Source organism: Microtus ochrogaster, linkage group LG4 (genome assembly GCF_000317375.1).
Source record: "Microtus ochrogaster isolate Prairie Vole_2 linkage group LG4, MicOch1.0, whole genome shotgun sequence".
Taxonomy (NCBI): Eukaryota; Metazoa; Chordata; class Mammalia; order Rodentia; family Cricetidae; genus Microtus; species Microtus ochrogaster.
In genome coordinates, this window is record NC_022030.1 from 42668571 (window position 1) to 42686754 (window position 18184).

At 44.2% G+C, this 18184-nt stretch overlaps 2 protein-coding genes across 2 annotated transcripts in view; one reads left to right on the forward strand and one right to left on the reverse strand.

Annotated features, from left to right (window-relative positions):
* The window catches only part of LOC101990064 (interferon-induced protein 75-like), a 17169-nt gene extending 5339 nt beyond the window's left edge, over nucleotides 1-11830 (reverse strand). The window contains exons 1-8 of the mRNA XM_026786478.1: nucleotides 11684-11830; nucleotides 9004-9168; nucleotides 8340-8508; nucleotides 3271-3537; nucleotides 2663-2746; nucleotides 1612-1689; nucleotides 1420-1503; nucleotides 1-120 (exon numbers count right to left, since the gene is read on the reverse strand). Coding sequence (XP_026642279.1) covers nucleotides 1-120; nucleotides 1420-1503; nucleotides 1612-1689; nucleotides 2663-2746; nucleotides 3271-3537; nucleotides 8340-8508; nucleotides 9004-9150 — 949 coding nt within the window. The 5' untranslated portion in view covers nucleotides 9151-9168; nucleotides 11684-11830. The remainder of the gene's footprint in view (nucleotides 121-1419; nucleotides 1504-1611; nucleotides 1690-2662; nucleotides 2747-3270; nucleotides 3538-8339; nucleotides 8509-9003; nucleotides 9169-11683) is intronic.
* Nucleotides 11831-14095: 2265 nt separating this feature from the next.
* LOC101995388 (nuclear body protein SP140-like protein) overlaps nucleotides 14096-18184 on the forward strand; it is a 40193-nt gene continuing 36104 nt past the window's right edge. Inside the window, exon 1 of the mRNA XM_026786375.1 lies at nucleotides 14096-14318. Within this exon, the coding sequence (XP_026642176.1) occupies nucleotides 14287-14318 (32 nt within the window). The 5' untranslated portion in view covers nucleotides 14096-14286. The remainder of the gene's footprint in view (nucleotides 14319-18184) is intronic.

Here is an 18184-nt window from a genome sequence, read left to right on the forward strand (position 1 = left end):
CTTCCTGGGCCATTTCCAGGTCATTCAGAACTGGAGAATCCTTTTTCTGCTTTGCAGGAGCGCTGGGTGCTTCCTGGGCCATTTCCAGGTCATTCGGTGCTGGAGAATCATTTTTTGCCACTAGCAAAACAAAACAGAACCCACCTCAGAGCTCAGAGTGTACTGAAGAGAGTGTGTGAAGAAAGACAGGAGAAGAACTCTACCGAAAGGGAGTGAAGCCAGGGATCTGCCAGGCAGCAGGGATCTGCCTTCATCTGACCTTGTTACTCTTTCTAAAACTTTTTGTACCTGGGTGTTTTGCCTGCATGTGTGTCTGGGTACCACATGTGTGCCTGGTGGCCACAAAGGCCAGAATAGGGCGCCATATCCTTCAGGGCTGGAGTTACAGATGGTTATGAGCTTCCATGTAGGTGCTGGGAATTGAACTCAGGTCCTCTGGAAGAGCAGCCCGTGATCTTTGCCACTGAGCCACTTTTCCAGCTCTGACCACCTTGTTGTTGCTACCTATGCATCTGTTAACAGCAAATACATTTTGAAATTCTGCTAACTTTGATGCAATAAGAAAAACAAGGGGGCTTGAAGCTGTAACAGATAAAGATCCACCTCCTTAAGGCTGTCTGCTGCTTACACAACACTATGAAAATTGTCTTAACTTCTGACCAGATACCTGAGGCACACTGTAAACCATTTACAGTTTACTGTAGAATTACTACTTTCAAAGTAATTTTTCTTTTCATATCATTTAATAAGAAGCATTCTTAGCACTCTATACGATATAGAATTAACCAGCACCGAGGGTCTGCTCCCATAGTCAGGGTGACATCAAAGTTATCCATACCAATTGGATCACCCATCACTGGAGACACACAGGGTTTCTGCTGTCTGTCTGTGTGGCATTTTGTTGGGGTCATTTTGAGTCTTACTTATTGCAGTGACTTTGTCACAGAAGCAAGGTCACACAGTCCAGCCCTGCCTTGTCCTCTTCTCTCCTGGAGTCCACCACAGTCCTTTGTGGCTGAGAAATTCTCTCTGTTAGTTAATACCTTGTGGCTTTGGAGCCTGTCCTGGAACTAGCTCTGTAGATCAGGCTGGTCTCGAACTCACAGAGATCCGCCTGCCTCTGCCTCCCGAGTGCTGGGATTAAAGGCGTGCGCCACCATCACCCGGCAATACCTTAACATTTTAACACCGATTCTTGAGCAACATTTTAGAGTCTGGCAGGCGTGAGTGGGCTTTCTGATCTTTGTGATCGGTTCCTACAAGACTACCTTCCCGGTCCTTCGTCCTTGCCTTCCCCACAACTCTTTCTCTCCCTTCAGGAGCTCAGGGTTCCTGACTCCCTAAGCACCCAATCAGAGGTAAGTTTAAACTATCCCAATCAAGACTACTAACAGTTAAATCACCCTTAGCCAGTGTTACCTTGCACAGCGCCAGGGGAACGGGGAGGCTGCCCTCCTGAGGCTTCTTCCTCCTTAACCTTGGATGTTAAATTGCCTTTGATCACTGGAGGAGGAAGGAAGATCTTGGGTTACAAGGCCTGGATGTCAAGGAGGAGAATGGGTGGTGTAAATACCCCAAAAAGGATGTCCGTTTAGGCCAAAGGCAAGTTACCTGGGATTGGGCCTGGCCGACTGTGGGGCATCTCTGGAGAGTCATCTTTATCATTTCTCTGGGGGTCCACGGAGGATGCTGAGCAGAGGGAAGAAAAGAATCAAGGCTTTCAGGATGAGCAGGTAGGGACCAGAGTGGTAAAGAGAACAAATGTGTTTCTAACTGACCAGCGAGGAACGCAGGCAACCCGGGTAAAGCAGGATAGAGAAGCAACAGCGAACCATTGCTTACTCTTAATTAGCAACTCATTAATTTACTAACAGTATTTCTTCTTTTTTTTAAAAGAAAAAGCAGAGGATGAGACCTTCTATTGTTGTTAGCTTTCTGATTCGGTTGAACTTTGAGTGACATGTATCAGAGGAGTGGAGGAAATGTCACTGAGTTCAAACACGACTCTTTTATTCTCAGGCCTGGAGAGCAGGGAATCCATAATACATATCTTTGGCAATGTCAGTAATACATTCTGCTGTAGTTAATGTGACCAAACTTCATTATAATGGTGGTTTGGGGAAGGCAAGTGTCACAAGTCTGGAAGCTAAATCAGGTCCCACAGACCTTTAACATTTTTATAATATTTTCTAATAGTTTTAATAACATACATGTGCCCTGGAATCAAATTCATCTAAAAATAAATACGGAGGGTTGGGCATGTAGGTCAGTGTTTGTCTAGCATGCAAGAGGCCTTGGGTTCTACCCTTAACATACTATGAAATAAAAAGAAATGAGTAAGGCTGAAACTCAAGGCTTCTATAGTCAGCGAAGAATCACCAGTACAAGTGTGTAACATGTTATGTGCCATTTCAGAACAGAAAGTGGGATTCTATATACTATGGATTGAACCCAGGAGTCTCGCATCTACCAGGGGAGTGACCCTCCACTGAGCTACACCCCCAGTGCACAACAGCAGCCTTGAAGATTTCCTTTGCAGTGTGAGTCTGCAGAAAGTCCCGTCTGTATCTCTCCCCATTTATTCTCATGCCCATCTATTTCTCCTGAGGTTCCTCCCTTTGGGCGTGCACATCGTCCCGATCCACAGCCCAGTCAGTGTTACCTTGTCCCGTGCCAGAGGAAGTGCTGGACGTCCTTTCTGAGTCTGCTTCTTCATCAGTTGTAGTGGTTAAGTTGTTAGAGGCAGCTGATGTAGGAAGGAAAACCATGGATTACAAGGTTGGCTATAAGGAGGAGACTAACAAGCCTAAAGTAGCAGTTCTCAACCTGTGGACTGCGACCCCTTTGGCAAACCTCCATCTTGAAAAATATTTGCATTACAATTCATAAAAGTAGAAAAATTACAGACATGAAGTAGCAATGAAAACAATTGTTATGACTGAGCATCACCACAACTTAAGGAACTGTATTAAAGGGTCACAGCACTAGGAAGGTTGAGAACCACTGCCCTAAAGGCTCAGGGAAGGTGAAGTACCAAGGCCAAGGACAGAGGTTGAGGTGTCCAGGTGTAGCAAGAAGGTGTTCTGGGATCTGAGCCTCCCTGGCCACTGGCAATGCTTGCTATTATCTTAGAAAGGTTTGTATGTTGGTGGAGACGAGGGTGCACAGAAAGGAACAGATTAACAAAAGGCAGCAATCTGGGGTTCTAAGAAACAGGGAACAAGCATCCCCGGTATGGTTACAAGTTGCAGGAGAAGATCTGTTTCTTGCCTGGAGTGGTCTTTCCTTCCTGCACGAAGGCAGCGGGAGGCACAGCTGGGGGAGAAGGACTAGGCTGCTCATCCAGTATCTCAGTGATTTGCTGTGAGGCTGCTCGGGGCTCACCGACTCTTGATGCAGAGGACGGATGGCTTGGTGGAGATGGTTGTGGCGGTGGCAATGGCAGCAGAGTCTGGAAAGAGCGCCCTTCTGCTAGGACAGCTGGGGCTTTCGGTAAGGTCTGCGCACTTCTCTTATTCCTTTCATATGCAGTAACAACTGGAATTAGCAAAGGAACACAAATCACGACACTGGAAGTTATCTGGCAGATAGGATTGCCTAGTGCATCTTCTCCCACAGCACAGGAGGCAGAGTTACTGGTTTTCCCAAGATGCACAGAACAGGTTCATCACCATCCGTGTCCATTTGTGGCTGCTTTTGGCTTTTATTTCATTTGGACACTCAGTGCTATTTAGTCCCTGATATATCACCAAAAATTGAGTGGACCATATAGAAACCTACTACTGTAGAAGCTCCCTAAAATATACACAAATATAAGTGGAATTTAAACAAAGTTATTATGTAACAGGGGAGAGAATGCCCTGATAAGTTATCATATGCAACCAAATAAAACTCCTAGCTCCAGGAAAGCATCACATCTTTTTGAGTCATTGTCCAAAGGAGTACCAGAGGTTCCCCTGCCCCAAACATTACAGATCATTACCAGTGATATTGGTTACTCTCCATAACCTGCTAATAAGACCCTATTGCTGAATGCACCATACACTTATGCCATGTTGCAGGAAGAAATCACGCTAGTGTTCAACGAGAAGCTTCACCACCATGGACTAGCATTCTTAGTGCTGGAGAAGGTCCTATGCAAACTACCAGAGGTGAAAAGTCATCATCAGTCTCACCCAGCTAGAAATGCTGTGAGCTACAATAGTGACTTACAATACTGCGACCTGCTGTACTCACTACTGCAATAGTGGCACAAACGCTATGGGGGTGACCAACTACCTTTCTATTGGATGTAAGGGCAGTGTTATGAGATCGAACCCACATTCAACACTGTTAATATGTCCAAATATCTAAGACGAGATAAGTCATGGACCTCAAGTAAAATCTACTACGTTAATTTTCTAAATGAGCATAGCAACACAATCACTACTAATAATGTTTTGCTATACTTATCGTGATGGCTATTATTGGCCATGACCTTGACTACATCTGGAATTACCATCTTTTTAGGTGTTAAGCCCCACCTCTAATCTGGGACACACCTTCTTCTGGCAGTTTATATAAAGGACATGGAAGAAGGAAGCTAGCTCTCTTTGCATGATTGTTCTTTCTGGCAAGAACTGGCAATACAGCTTACTTCTTTGGGATTTCAGAGTCTATTGAAGACCACCAGCTAAGATACCCAGCCTCTTTGGTTGAACAACTACTGTATTATTGAACATTCCATTGGTGGACAGCCATTGTTGGACTAGCTGAGCTACAGCCTGTAAACCATTTTAATAAATCCTCTTTCTATAAATTACATTATTTCTGTTCCTCTAGAGAACCCTAATACACCCATAGATCACTGCACTAATCAACCCTCGCCAGAGAAGCTTCTTCTTGTGGAAGATGGGAATTAACACAGAGACCCACGGCTGGACAACATTCAGAGAGTGGGAGATGTCTTAGTGAGGCTTTCTATTGCTGCAACAAAATACCATGACCAAAAAGCAAGTTGGAGAGGAAAGGGTTTATTTGGCTTACACTCCAGCATTGCTGTTCACCACTGATGGAAGTCAGGACAGGACTCAAATGGGGCAGGATCCCAGAGACAGGAGCTGATGCAGAAGCCATGGGGGGAAGCTGGCTTGCTCGCCATGGCTTGCTCAACCTGCTTTCTTATAGACTCTAGGACCACCCACCGTGGGCTGGACCCTCCCCAATTGATCACTAAATAAAAAATGCCTTTCACCTGGATGTCATGGCAGCATTTCCTCAACTTTGGAGTACTCAGTCCTAAATGGGATATCTGTCACGTCCTCCCTCAAAGCTCAGGGATCTATGCTAAAGAGGAGGTGCAAAGATCATAAGACCAGAGGTGGTCGATGACTCCTTGGAAACAGCTTCCTTTACACACAGAGGGACTGGTGCACACTGAACGCACAGAGAATGTGTCAACATGCCCAAGACCAAGTCCAAACCAGACAAACATCTGAGCCCTGAGAATGGGAAGTGGGCACAAAGTTCTGCTTCTAACAAAGAAGCTCTTTGCATCTAATACTTGATGGAAAAGAGAAAATCAGTTTTCATCAGTGGAATGACACTGGATATATCAATAACATTCCAGGTCAGGCCCCCATTCTGAGGAATAATTGGCTAGCACAAGATGGACTCCATTTTTTTTCTTTTTCTTTTTCTTATTTTTTTTTTTTTTTTAGTTTTATTAGTGTCTATATGTGCTTTTTGTCTGTTTGTTCTGATTTGGTTCTTTTTTTTGGGGGGAGGGTTGTTTGATTTTTGTTTTTGTGTTTTTTCTAACATAGAGTTTCCTCTATGTAAAAGCCCTGGCTGCCTTGGAACTCACTCAATAGACCAAGCTGGTTTCAAATCCACAGAGATCTACCTGCCTCTGCTTGCCAAGTGCTGGGCTTAAAGGTGTATACTGGGCTTGAGCTTCCTAAGAGAGAGAAAGACTATGAAGTGGGGTGGGTAGAATGGGAGGAGCTGAAAGGAGTTGAGGGAGGGGAGAGGATGATGTGACCAAATGTTTGGAAAAGGTTTTGAAAGATGACAGCAAGAATAAATAAATAAATAAATGAATAAATAAAAAAATAAATAAATAAATAAATAAAAGAAAGTTAAGCAAAACTGGTTTTGACACATAAAATTGGATATTTTGTACCCAGGGATTTAAGTTTCTGTAATTTTAGTTTTATAGAACTTAGTCAATTGTGCAAAATTTTAACATACAATTTTAATTGTGCAATTTTAACAAAGGTTCCTATTTTAACAGATAAATATATCTCCCTGGAATAAATGAAACAAAGTCTTCTTAGCAGAGTGCATTGAGACCTTGATCTTCTAGTTTCTGCTCATTCCTGCAGGCCCTATTGCACCCTACAATCTGGTCACTTCAGTGGGTTCGACCTATGACCTTTGTCTCCATCCTAACACCAGGCCCTTGGCTTTGCACACACTGTTCCCTTTAATAGATTGGGGCTGGTTTCTCTTAAGACTGTTCTTCATCATTTATTTCAGAAATAAAGATGCCTTGACCCACAAATGAGAAAAATCATGGACACAAACAAGATTTAAAACAAAACCACAGAGCTGCACTGGCAAGGAGATGAGCCCAGTCAGGTCTCGGAGGACTTCAGCGTATACTGGAAGCTCGTGTTCTCCTGGTCTTGCCAGGGACAGATGTATGGGCAGCTGCTCTGGTTTTGAGGTACAGCATACCCTCCACTGTTCTCTTAGCTTAAGGAATCATCTCTCCTCTGGGGAGGAGGCTTTAGATGGTGAAGTGTCATCAATAGTGACCCCAGCGACGACAGTGTCACAGTGCAGTGTGACTGTGTTTGGACTCTGCTGGGTATGCTCTCTGCAGTGTCCGTTGGTTTTATCTCCTGGTGGTCCTCTTAATCCCACCTCAACTCACCAGACCTGTTTCTGCCCTTCTTTTTACTCCTTTATTTATCCAGCTGCTATAGTTTAGATATCCAATGTCCCCTCAAAACTTAGGCATCAAGGGTTTGGATTCCAGGGTGACACTACAGACATGGTTCTTGACCCTTTTGGAGCTCATATGACCTTTTCACAGGGATTGAATTTCAGATATCCTGCTTATCAGATATTTATATTATGGTTCATATCTGTAACAACATTACAGTTATGAAGTAGCAATGAAAATAACTTTGTGGCTGGGGGTCTCCACAACATAAGGAGCTGTATTGAAGGATGGCAGTGTTAGGAAGTCAGGCTGAGAATCACTGCACTACAGGAAAAGGGTGACACTTTAAGAGGAGGGGCTGACCAGCCCTCTTCGGTCACTGGAGCATCCCTTGAAGGGGATTATGGAATCCAAGTCTCTCTTCATTTTCAGAACACACAGTGAGTAGTTTTACTTTGTCACACATTCCTGCTGTGACACACTACCTTGCTAGAGGCTTCAACTATGACAGGCCAGAGCTCTCCAAAACCTATTTCTCATTGTAAGCGAAATTATCTCAGGCATTGTGGGCCAGAAATGGGGCTCTACAAACGTCCCAGCTCTTCCTGTTCCATCACCCCTCATGCTCCATCCTTTCTCCTACCCTCTTTCCATGTCTGTGTCTGTCTCCCTCGTCTTTGCGAGCTCTTTCTTCTCTCCTCCAACCTTACAAGCTGCTTTCCTGATGGCTGTTGCCGTAGTGGTTACTATCTTAGCCTCTGTCTTGGGAAATCCATATAGGCGTTCCCAGTCCTACTTCTAAAGCAAATCACTGTGGGAGTTCCCGCCAAACTTTCCTTGTCTGTCAAGAGCAGTTAACAATGACATCATAGGTTGTTTTAAGGACACATGAGATGGTCATAGAAATTGTGCTGCACAACCACACTGTCTCAGAGAGATGCACATTGAATCCATTTCCTCCCTCTCCATCTCTAGAGCTCCCTGTTTTTCTTCCACATCTGACCTCTGGCATTTCTGTCACCTCGGGTGCTCCCTGGAGATGGCCCAGTACCTTACATTTTCAAGACTGACATGGCGGGCTCACACCAGTAACACCAGCACTTGGAAAGAAGACCAAAGCAGAAGGACTACATCATGAGACCCTGTCACAAACAAAGTTATACCTGAACAAAAATTCACTGAGTAGCTGCAACAAAAACATCTGTGTCCTATAAAAATTCACCTTGGGGCAATCAAGATCAAGGCAGCAAAGGCTACCCCCTCCAGCTGCTTTTGTGAGTGAGTGTGGTTTACCTTTTCACAGGAAGAACAGGCATTGGGATGCATATTCCACACTGGAAACAAACCCAGGCTTTTAGTATAGTAACACTGCACATGGAAAAGATTTTGGAGAAACCAAGCACGTTACCATTTTTGAAGCTTCTGAAAACTTCCCCCAGGCTGGGGTATTCGCGCAGGTTGACTTGGCTGAACAATGTCAGCAGCAGTGACGGGTGGAAAGTCCGCTCCAGACTGGTGAGAACATTGTGCACCACTCTGGATACAGGGACCAGATTCCGACAAGCATCCAGAGAATCCTTCAAAGTGTGGAGCAAGGAAGAATTAGTTTGAATCGTTCTTCATTGAGCTGAGAAGTCTATATTTGTGGTTTTCTATATTGTAAGAAAGCTACTTTGGGCTGCTGAGGCTGGCTAAGTGGGTGAAGGTATTGGCTATTGAGCCTGAGGACAGGGGTCGGATCCCCAGGATCCATATCATGGAAGGAAAGAAAAGAGTCTACAAGTTGTCCTTCTACCTCCACATCATGCATGTACCCACCTCCACCCTCAAACAAATACATGATTGAAATTGAAAAAAAAAAAAGCCAGGCTTTATGACACATGCTTTTAATCCTAGGAGACAGACAGTCAGATCTTGAATGTTTTCTGTTGAGGCCAGCCTGGTCTACAGAGTGAGGTCTAAGACAGCTAGGGCTACACAGAGAAGCCCTGGTGGGTTATAGGCTTAGATCTCAATAGTGGAACATACTTAGTGGGGACTGGACTGCCTTGTGGAGGGTCCGCAGGCCTCACCTTATATATTTTTTCAGTGATGAAGCAGTGGTCTCGGAGGGCTTCGAAGAAAGGGAAAGGCTTGTTGATGGCATAGGCAATGTCCAGCTTCGTCTGAATGAAGTGCTGGAGAAGAACGTCCTCAATGGCCTTTGTCATGGTGAACATCCTGGGGAAAGAGGCAGGCTGAGGAGACAGAGACAGAGGCTGTTCAGAGTATGGGGAGTTGCTCTTGTTGGAATGAGTACTTGAAGGTAGCTATTCTAGTCCTCAACCATCCCTTAGTGGTCTATAGACCCAAGTCTAAAAGATCTGTGCATACAGAAAACAAAGGCAGTGCCCAGAGACCACAGAGGCTGAGAGTGACAGACAATAACATGCCACCACCCTGAAAGGCATTTTCAAGCATCAAGTGGCTTTTGAAAATATCTGCTATTCCCTGAGTGGTTGTTATGTCCAGCCTTTGTTCTTAGGATTTCACTGGTAGTATCTTCCTGAGTTCACAAAGTATGCAAGATGCTCACTGTCATTGCAACTATGTAGCTGTGGAGAGCTCCAATGCAGACAAGGGTGGGGTAACTCTCATGCTAGATGATACAATGTGGACCTGGCTGAGAAGGTACCAAACATTGACTTTTCTTCTGGCTGCTGGTTTACAGTTGAATGAGTGCTTGACACTGAGCAGGGTTAGAACAGATCACCACACTGCAGCTGAGCCCATCCCGTACCAATGTTCTCAAGAACAGAGACAGCCAAATGTGGACAGCTAAAAACCTGGCCATATTTAGACACTGAAAAAACCCACATATTTTTACACAAACAGGCGACACAAAATAAAACCAGGAAGGGTGTGAAAAATAGGATTGGTCAAAGTGATGTCACCGTTTGGATTTATAAATCCACTTCATTCTTCCAGACAGACCTGTACCTGTTCCCATAACCATATGATGTTCATAAAAACCGACCACTTCCAGATCAGGAGGAAATAACCAGTCAGTTGTAACAGGACCAAAACTTCCTAGGTGACACAGCAATGGCAAAGTGTTGTAAAAGCAGAAACCCTAGTAAACAGTGCCGTCATTTGGGGGAGCACTTGGTACTTGGCAGTCCTGGGGACTGAGCCCTTGTGCTTCTTTGGTAAGTGCCCTAGCACTGAGCTATGTCCCCAGCTAACACTGAAGTTTATTTTGTTTTATTTTTTAAACACAAAGCAGACAAGGATACCCCCTTTCATCTTTTGTTAAACAGAATATTAAACTGTAATTAGTGAGTGTTTCTAGGGATTTAATCCCAGTGGCAAACTAAGCAGTCCTGTTCATTTGTACTAATTTCCAAATTCCTTAACCTTGGCAGGGAAAAAAAAAATAAGGAAAGAAGGAGGAGGAGGAGGAGGAGGAGGAGGAAGATAAGGAGCATCATCATCACCTGCTGCAGGACTGTAGGGCAGGACGATGGAAGTACCATCAGTAGCCTTCAGTTCTGAGAAAATCCTGGCAGTTGAGGCCAGGTGTGAGAGAAAGTTGTTGACAGAGCTCATGTGGAGAGAGGGGAGTCCAGAAGGGATACACACTCTGGGCTCTGTTTAGGATGGCTTACTATACAACAGGATTCAGAGTAAGACAGTGACAGTGTTCTCATTCCTCATCTGCCACGGTTTCCAAATGATGAAAACCAGACCCCAGAGAGGTTAAGTAACAAAGCCCAAGGAAACCAATGGTACAGCAGAGTCTGCCTGGTGCTAATATTTTGTTTTTCACTGTGCAAGACACTGTATCTCAAGCCTGACAAAATGACTCATAATCTCTGTGGAGTTTGAGGTCAGCCTGGTCTACATAGTAAGTTCCAGGACAGTCAGAGCTACATAGTGAAACTCTGTCTTCAAATAAAAACAGAAAAAAAAAGATACTGCATCTCATAGACACCAGCATCCAAGTTTTTATTATGTTAAAGGGTCTTACAAATAAATTAGGAAAAGGCAAACACACAGTAGGAAAGACAAAGCCCAAACAAAACAATCAATAAAAATGAGCCACATGTACAATAAGTGCATTAAAACGCAGCAAGTGGGAGTAGCCAGGAAAGTGGGAACGACTTCACAGTAGATATTCATATCAAAGCAGCCTACAGAGAAAACGGTAGTCATAATCCCTGTTAATGGTAGAAATGTAAACCAGCTCAAGGGTTCCCTGCCTCATTTGGTAATCAGTATCATGAACCCTAAAATACGAATCCCTTTGAATTTTCATGCAGAGGAATATATTTCAAGGAAATGAACATAAATTTGTCAAAACAAACAAACAACACCTCCCCCCCCCCAAAAAAAAACCGGAAACCTCATAACAGGCTACAGAGACGCTCCGTATTTTTCTCTTTCTCATTAGCTTCAAAATTAGGCAAATGCCTGGTAGATGCTGAAGGCACCACCCACCGTGGGCACATGCAGGGTTCAACCTCAGAAGCAAGCACAGGAAACTGTCCCCAGCAGTCTTTAACTTTCCGAAAAGAAACTGTGTCTTAGCTTCCACTGCGCGCCCCTCCCGGCCCCTTATCCACCTCCTAGTAGGTCCTAGGCACCCGCCCCAAGACTCTGGAAAACACTACTTTGTCAAGAGACAGCCTGGGGACCCTAAGGTCCAGCAGGTAAAAGCTGATCCCCAAGAATGAAGACTCCAGCTTTGCAGAACCCAAGAGCAGAACGCACCTGGATGCTGGGCTGTCTCCTGTCTCCTAGGTTCACTAAAGCGGCCAGGGATCCTTTAAGGAGATTCTGGACCCTGCCAGGAGACGCCTTCCGGGAAATCTTGCTGCCCTGGCCTTGCCGCGTTGGGTTTCCAGAAAAGAAAACCGAAAGTGATCTCAGCACACAGAGCAGGAAGAGAGAGCTCCACTTCTGTCCCCGTGTCCCCCCACCCCCCCATCTCCCCGCCCTCCTGCCTCGCGCCTAGGGAATCCCCAGCAGCGTTATTAGTTTGGGTTACAGAGGCCCTGCTGAGAATCCAGGCCCTTCTGGAGTGCAGTAACCGACGGGGGAAGCTAAGGACCAGCTCCAGAGAACATGGAAGGGGGTTTCCACTGTCTCCTTTTCAATCTGTTGCCTCATTTTAAGTTTTCCTCGTTTTAATCTTTGTGGAGCACTGAAATGTTCTCAAACTGGATTGAGAATAAATTGGCTAGAAATCGTCAAATTGGAAACAACAATAGTGCTAACCAGAGCTGACATGTTTAAAATGCCTAGAGTTTGTCAGGAGAAAATTGAAAGAAAAGGCAAGGAAGTGAAGCCCACTCCACCCCAGCCCCAGCAGGTGAAGCCAGGCAGACTGGGGCTGCACAGCCCTTTGAAGATCCCTGAGGAGCCTGAAGCAGGATCTTTGAGAAGCTTTCAACTGAGAGGTCTGTGGAACTCTGCTACATTTCCCAAATGTATTGACCCACGGAGAACTTCCTCCCAGGACCCCCATGAGGACTCTGCGGCTTTAGATTTGGACCAAGGCTAGCCCACACAGGAGAGAGCCCCTCTCTTCTTATGGAGGCACCTATAGTCACATTCCAGCCAAGCACAATCAGAGCAGCAGACTTGACCCAGGCTGTCCCAGGGATGGGGACTGAGAGAGGAGGGAGAACACAGCAAGTTCAAGTTCATGCAGGGTGTGTGGGAGCATGAGAGCAGGCTTGTGTGCCAGAAACATGCCCCACCCCAAGAATCCTTTAGAGCCAGAAAAGCTATTCCAGTAGACATATATAAATAAGAACAAAAGGCGTCATTATATACCAACATACTCAAGAGTATAGTAATAATGCTAAAACCTCGCCTGCTCATTCACACCAAATGAGAGCCTATTAAGACTATATATTTTAGCACAGTTTTATAGCTATGTAAAATACATTCATAACGTGATTATTTTGGTGAATTTTGCCACAAGGAAGACACAGGTCATCTCCCCCTCCACCCCTGTCTGAGAAAGGACCTTATTCTTGACAAAGAAAATCCCTCCTGGAGCCCCAGGTAACCACAGATCGACTGTTGCATAGCTAAGTTTGGTATGAAAATGTCATATAAATACATATTCATTAAGTGTACTTTTTGGTGTACGCTTTTGTTTGCTCACCGGTGTACTCTTGAAACCTGTTGGTGCAGGTCAGAAATTTCCCTCTGCAGCAGAGGTCTGAGCCTTGAATTCAGCACAAGCCTTCAGCTCCATCCACCTTGTCTTTGACACCATATTTTACTTCTATTTTCAGTCTTCTGTTTGTTGTTTGCTTATTTTGTTTGCGTTCTTACTCTCCCTTCTTTCGTTCCTTCCTTTCTTTTTATTAGTATTTGAGACAGGGTTTCTCCGTGTAGCCCTGGCTGTCCTGGAACTCACTCTGTAGACTAGGCTGACCTTGAACTCACAGAGCTCTGCCTGCTTCTGCCTCTCGAGCGCTGGGAATGGAGGCATGTACTGCCACTGTCCCTTACTCCTCTTTCGTTGCCTTTCCACTTGAAGCTAGTTTTCTAACTTACAGAAGGAGGCTTAGGTGTAAGTGATAAAGTTGTACAGAATAAATGTAATGCACCCATCCTTCAGATCTGTCCTGTCCTTGATGGGCTGCAGCCCTAGCTATGAACTCCTTCCGCATTCTACAAGAAATCTCTTGTTTTCAAGACCTGGGTAAAATTGGTGAAGCCCTTTGTTGCCCAGCTTTCAAAGGCATACTTCTGCCTGGGTTTTCTGCACTGCCCTTGTTTGGAGGAGGCAGGGGAGAGGGTTTTCTTACTTCTGGCTACATTCAGAAGCTCCAAGAACTTTAGGAGGCCACACCTTCCAACTTTTCTGAGCCTGGGGCACAAATATCAGGTCTAACTCTACAGCTCTGGCTCACTAGGGTTCCAGGACAGCCGCAGGTCTGAGAGATGTGGACAATTTTCTCTTCCTCGTCCTTCCAGGCACCACCCCAGCTAAGGACAAAGGAGACACTTCCTTCCCTTTGTTCCGCAGCCTGAGCCCTGAGCTGGCAGACTCTCCCACCTTTCCTTGGAGTGAAAAAAGGATCTCAGCTTTATAGAAACTTGAGTTGTCTTTGCTCCTCCAGTCTGGGGAAGAGACTGGGCAGAGGCATAGTGGAGAGGGAGGAGTGCGGGGGAGGGCATGGCCGGGGAAAGGCCATATGTGAACGCAACCACGTAAGTCACAGCTGAACGGTTTCACTTTCTTTTTCCTCCTCTTTGAAGGACCTGGAAAGAGTTCTCTCTGAACGTCCGGTCCGAGAGGCTCAGAGGTGGTACAATCCTTGGCTCAGGGCACCTTCAGGGCTGTGTAGGGGATGGCAGGAGGGGACAATGGATCCAGTAGCAGGTAAGTCCTTTCCCCTCTCCTTATCCTGTGTCTCTGCTAAGATCTGTGTTTGTATGTGTTACTAGGGCCTCTCTGGCAGGGTCCATGTGTCCACGGGAACGTGAGACAATGAGATCACAAGGAGATTAAGAACTGGGACAAGCAGTTGTCACTGCTGTTGGCTAGCTATTGGAGAGTCCTATAGCCACCTCAACTCACCTCACTTCATTTCCTTGCTCCTGTCACATAACTGGACTGACACTGTGTGGACTTCTGGGAGCTCCTGTAGGAGTGGCTGTCTCTCATCTCTCCCTAATTATCATTCTAAAAGATAACTTTGTCCAAAAATGATCACTTAGAAAAAGTGAAAACTTAATTCCTTCTGTTGCCAAGTTTTTCTCAGTCTGAGTGAGGGGACAGATCACTCTGAGCCCTCCTGTGTGGCTTAGGTCAGTTCAGGAGTTCCATCCCTGGCATGGAGGAAGGAAAAGGTGATGAAAACCAAGCAGGTGGGGAATGGGTGTTGCCTTTACGCCTTTAACTTTTTTTTTTAAATCTTTGCTGGTTACATAGTGATTAGAAATGGATCAAAATTATATTACCTTACGCACACACACACACAAACACACACAGAGAAAGGGACTGGAGAGATGGCCCAGTGGTTAAGAGTTCATAATGCTCTATTAGTGGACATGGGTTGGGTCCCCAGCACCCATCCTGGGGCTTCCAGCTTCCTGTGACTCCAGCTCCAGGAGACCAGACATCCCCTTAAGTCCTCCACAGGCACTGTGCTTCCATACAGGAGACACACACTGAGACAGACACAAATATACATAATTGCAAAGAAAAATAGAAGAATTAAGACAAAAGTGTATGTCCTCTAACAGTGACTCGGTCAAGGCTACCTCTGGTCCTGCAAAAGTTCTGAGAAAGCATGGCTTCTCCAATGAAATTTGGTCAAGTTCAATAGTGATGCCAACAGACCGCTGTCTCTTTTGAGAGTGGGATGGTATAAATTACTGGTTCAGTTTCCTTACTACAAGTGTGTTTGGGTGATACGTCTCTCAGAGCGTGAATTTTGGTAGTTTCTGTTTTTAAATACATTGGTCATTTTTGTTGCTGCTGTAATCCAGTCTGCAGATACAGGATGACTGCTCTATCTCGTCTCTGCTGCCCTTTCAATGTCTGAAGAATTCATAGCTTGTGTCTTGTTGTTTGTTTGTTTGTTTTTTCCTTGTTAACCTGACTAGAGATATAATCTAAAAAGATAAAGATAAATTTATCGATCTTTCCAAAGGAGTAGTTTTTTAGTGTAAGGATAATGCTAACTTATTTTAATTTTATAGATTTCTACTTATATTTTTATTACATCTTTTGTTTTCATGTGGGATGAAATTGTTTTTCTTATTTTCCTGATTCTTCAGAAGATTTTCATATACACCTCTCTTAGCTTTTGATACCTACATTTAATGCTATACATTTTCCCCAGCCACTGTCTTTGTTGCATGTCTGCTTTAATTTTTTTTAACTTCAGGGCAGGAGGAAGGGCGACATTTTTATCTGTCTACACCCATAGGGTTGGGTTTTTTTATTACATTCATTTATTGTATGTGTGTGAGTATACACAGTGTGTATATTGAGATCAGAGGACAACTTGTGGGAGCTGGTTCTCTCCGTCCTAGTGAGTTTATGGGGATCAAACTAAGGTTCTCGCTTAGACCTGGTGCAGGGTCTTTATCTACTGAGCCATCTCACCAGCCCCTAAAATGGCTCTATTTTATTTACACCATTAGTGGCAGTTTTCAAATGTATTGTTTTCAATGATTATATTTAGACCATTCACATATAGACCGATTATGAACACACGGTAACATCTACCATGTTTATAAATGCTTTCATTTTACTTTTTTCAGCCTTCCTTTCTTGTAGCATCAACTCTAATTGTTCTCAATAAAAACTTTCAAGTACTGAGATTAAAGGTGTGAGCCACCACCGTCTGGCTCTGTTTCTCTTTTAGACTGGCTCAATCTTGTATAGCCCAGGGTGGCCTGAACTAGCAGACAGCCCTCTGCCTCTGCCTCCCGACTCCTGGGATTAAAGGAGTGCTACTGCCTGGCCTTTAGTGGTTTAGTTCTGCACTCTTATCTCTAGGCAAGCTTTGTTTATTAAAACACGAACAAAATATCACTGCACTTTCTTTTGGGGCCTTTTGGCTTTAGTCAACAGCACTTTATGATTGATTCTTTTTTCCTTGATTTCCTTCATCATTTTTTTTGTCTTTTTTTTTTTTTTTTTTTTGCAGTACTGGAAATTTCTTCTGGGCATCCTCTTGAGAATGATTTTTGGAAAAACCTTTGTATCTTATGGCTCTTTGTTTTTGCTAAACAGTCTATTTTCTTCACTGCTCATTGCTTTGTGGCATTTGTAGTTTAGTTTTGACACCGTGGCACTCTTGGGTTTCTGATTAATTTGCTGCATTGCTCTAGTTTGGTCACAGCATCCAATGTGAAACTGTACTGTTTTAGTTTATCTTCTGTGAAATAATTCAGCTGTAACTCCTGGTTTTGCTCCAGTTCACTTATAAGGAGCTGAATTCAGATCCCTAGAACTCACATAAAATCTGGATGTGGTGGTGTGTGTTTTTAACTCCAGAATTAGGGCAGTGGACACAGTTGGCTCTCTGAAGTTCACAGGCCAGCTAATCTTACTGAATTAATAATATTCAGGTTCAGTGAAAGACCTTGTCTCAAAAAAAAAAAATGAGAGCACCTGGACCCCTTACCGCAACACCAGGCTTATATACATGGGCACATACACACACACACAACTTCCTTAAGTTTAAGATAAAAATTATTGTATAGTTTTGTTATATTATTACATGTGGAATATAGACTCTGTGAAATGTAATGCTTCTGAAGTTTTTTGATATTGGATATTTTTTATATCCTTTATGTTTGTCGTGTAGCTCTGACTAGCATGGAATTCACTATGTAGACCAAGCTGGCCTTGAATTCACATGGTGAACCTCCTGCCTGCAGCCCTGAAGTGCTGGGATTAGAGGGGTGCATAACCACACCCTTTTTTACTTAAAAATTGTGGGGAATGTCTAAAGCTAGTTTTCTGGGTTAAATCTAATACGAGTTAGCATTAGTTACAATCTTCAGACTTTTAGAATATTTATCCTTAAAAGTAGTAGCAACAGACCTATCACTATCACAGTACCGTATGTTTATGGAAAATAACAATATTTTCTAAAATAACAATAAAGGAGGGGATGTAACCTTGCTTTACCTTCTTGCAAATGCTTTTACTCTCCTGCTTAGGCAAGGTTCCCAGACTTCCCTGGTTACATCTGTGTCTAATCTGCTGTGATGCCATAGCCCAGGAAACCTCTGAGAAGCCCACTGGATACTTTCGGGAGGAGGAAAGAGATAAAGGGCAGGTGGTAGTTCAGTATTAGTCTGAGAAGAGCGTGTCCTCAGTAACATCTGAAGAAGCCTTGAGCAGTGTCAGGATTGCTCAGAATACACCCCTAAAATTGCCATTTGCAATAATTTAGCATTAGGTGACATTTAAAAAAAAGTTGTACCCTGAGTGACAGCACCAGTTGATGTGCTGGTATGGATGAGGGAGGGCCGCTCACAAGGCCCCACCCCTAGATGAAGACCTACAGGGAACTGATGGCTGCTGAGAAGGAGAATCAACCAGTATCCTCTAGGGATAACCTAATTCTGTTAGGTTAACCAGTCCCTAGTGGTTAGCCCTAATCACATATGCATAGGAGCAACACTAAAAGAACTCAGCAGATTCTATCATCTATCTATCTGTCTGTCTGTCTATCATCTACCTTTCTCCCTCTCTCTCTCTCTCTCTCTCTCTCTCTCTCT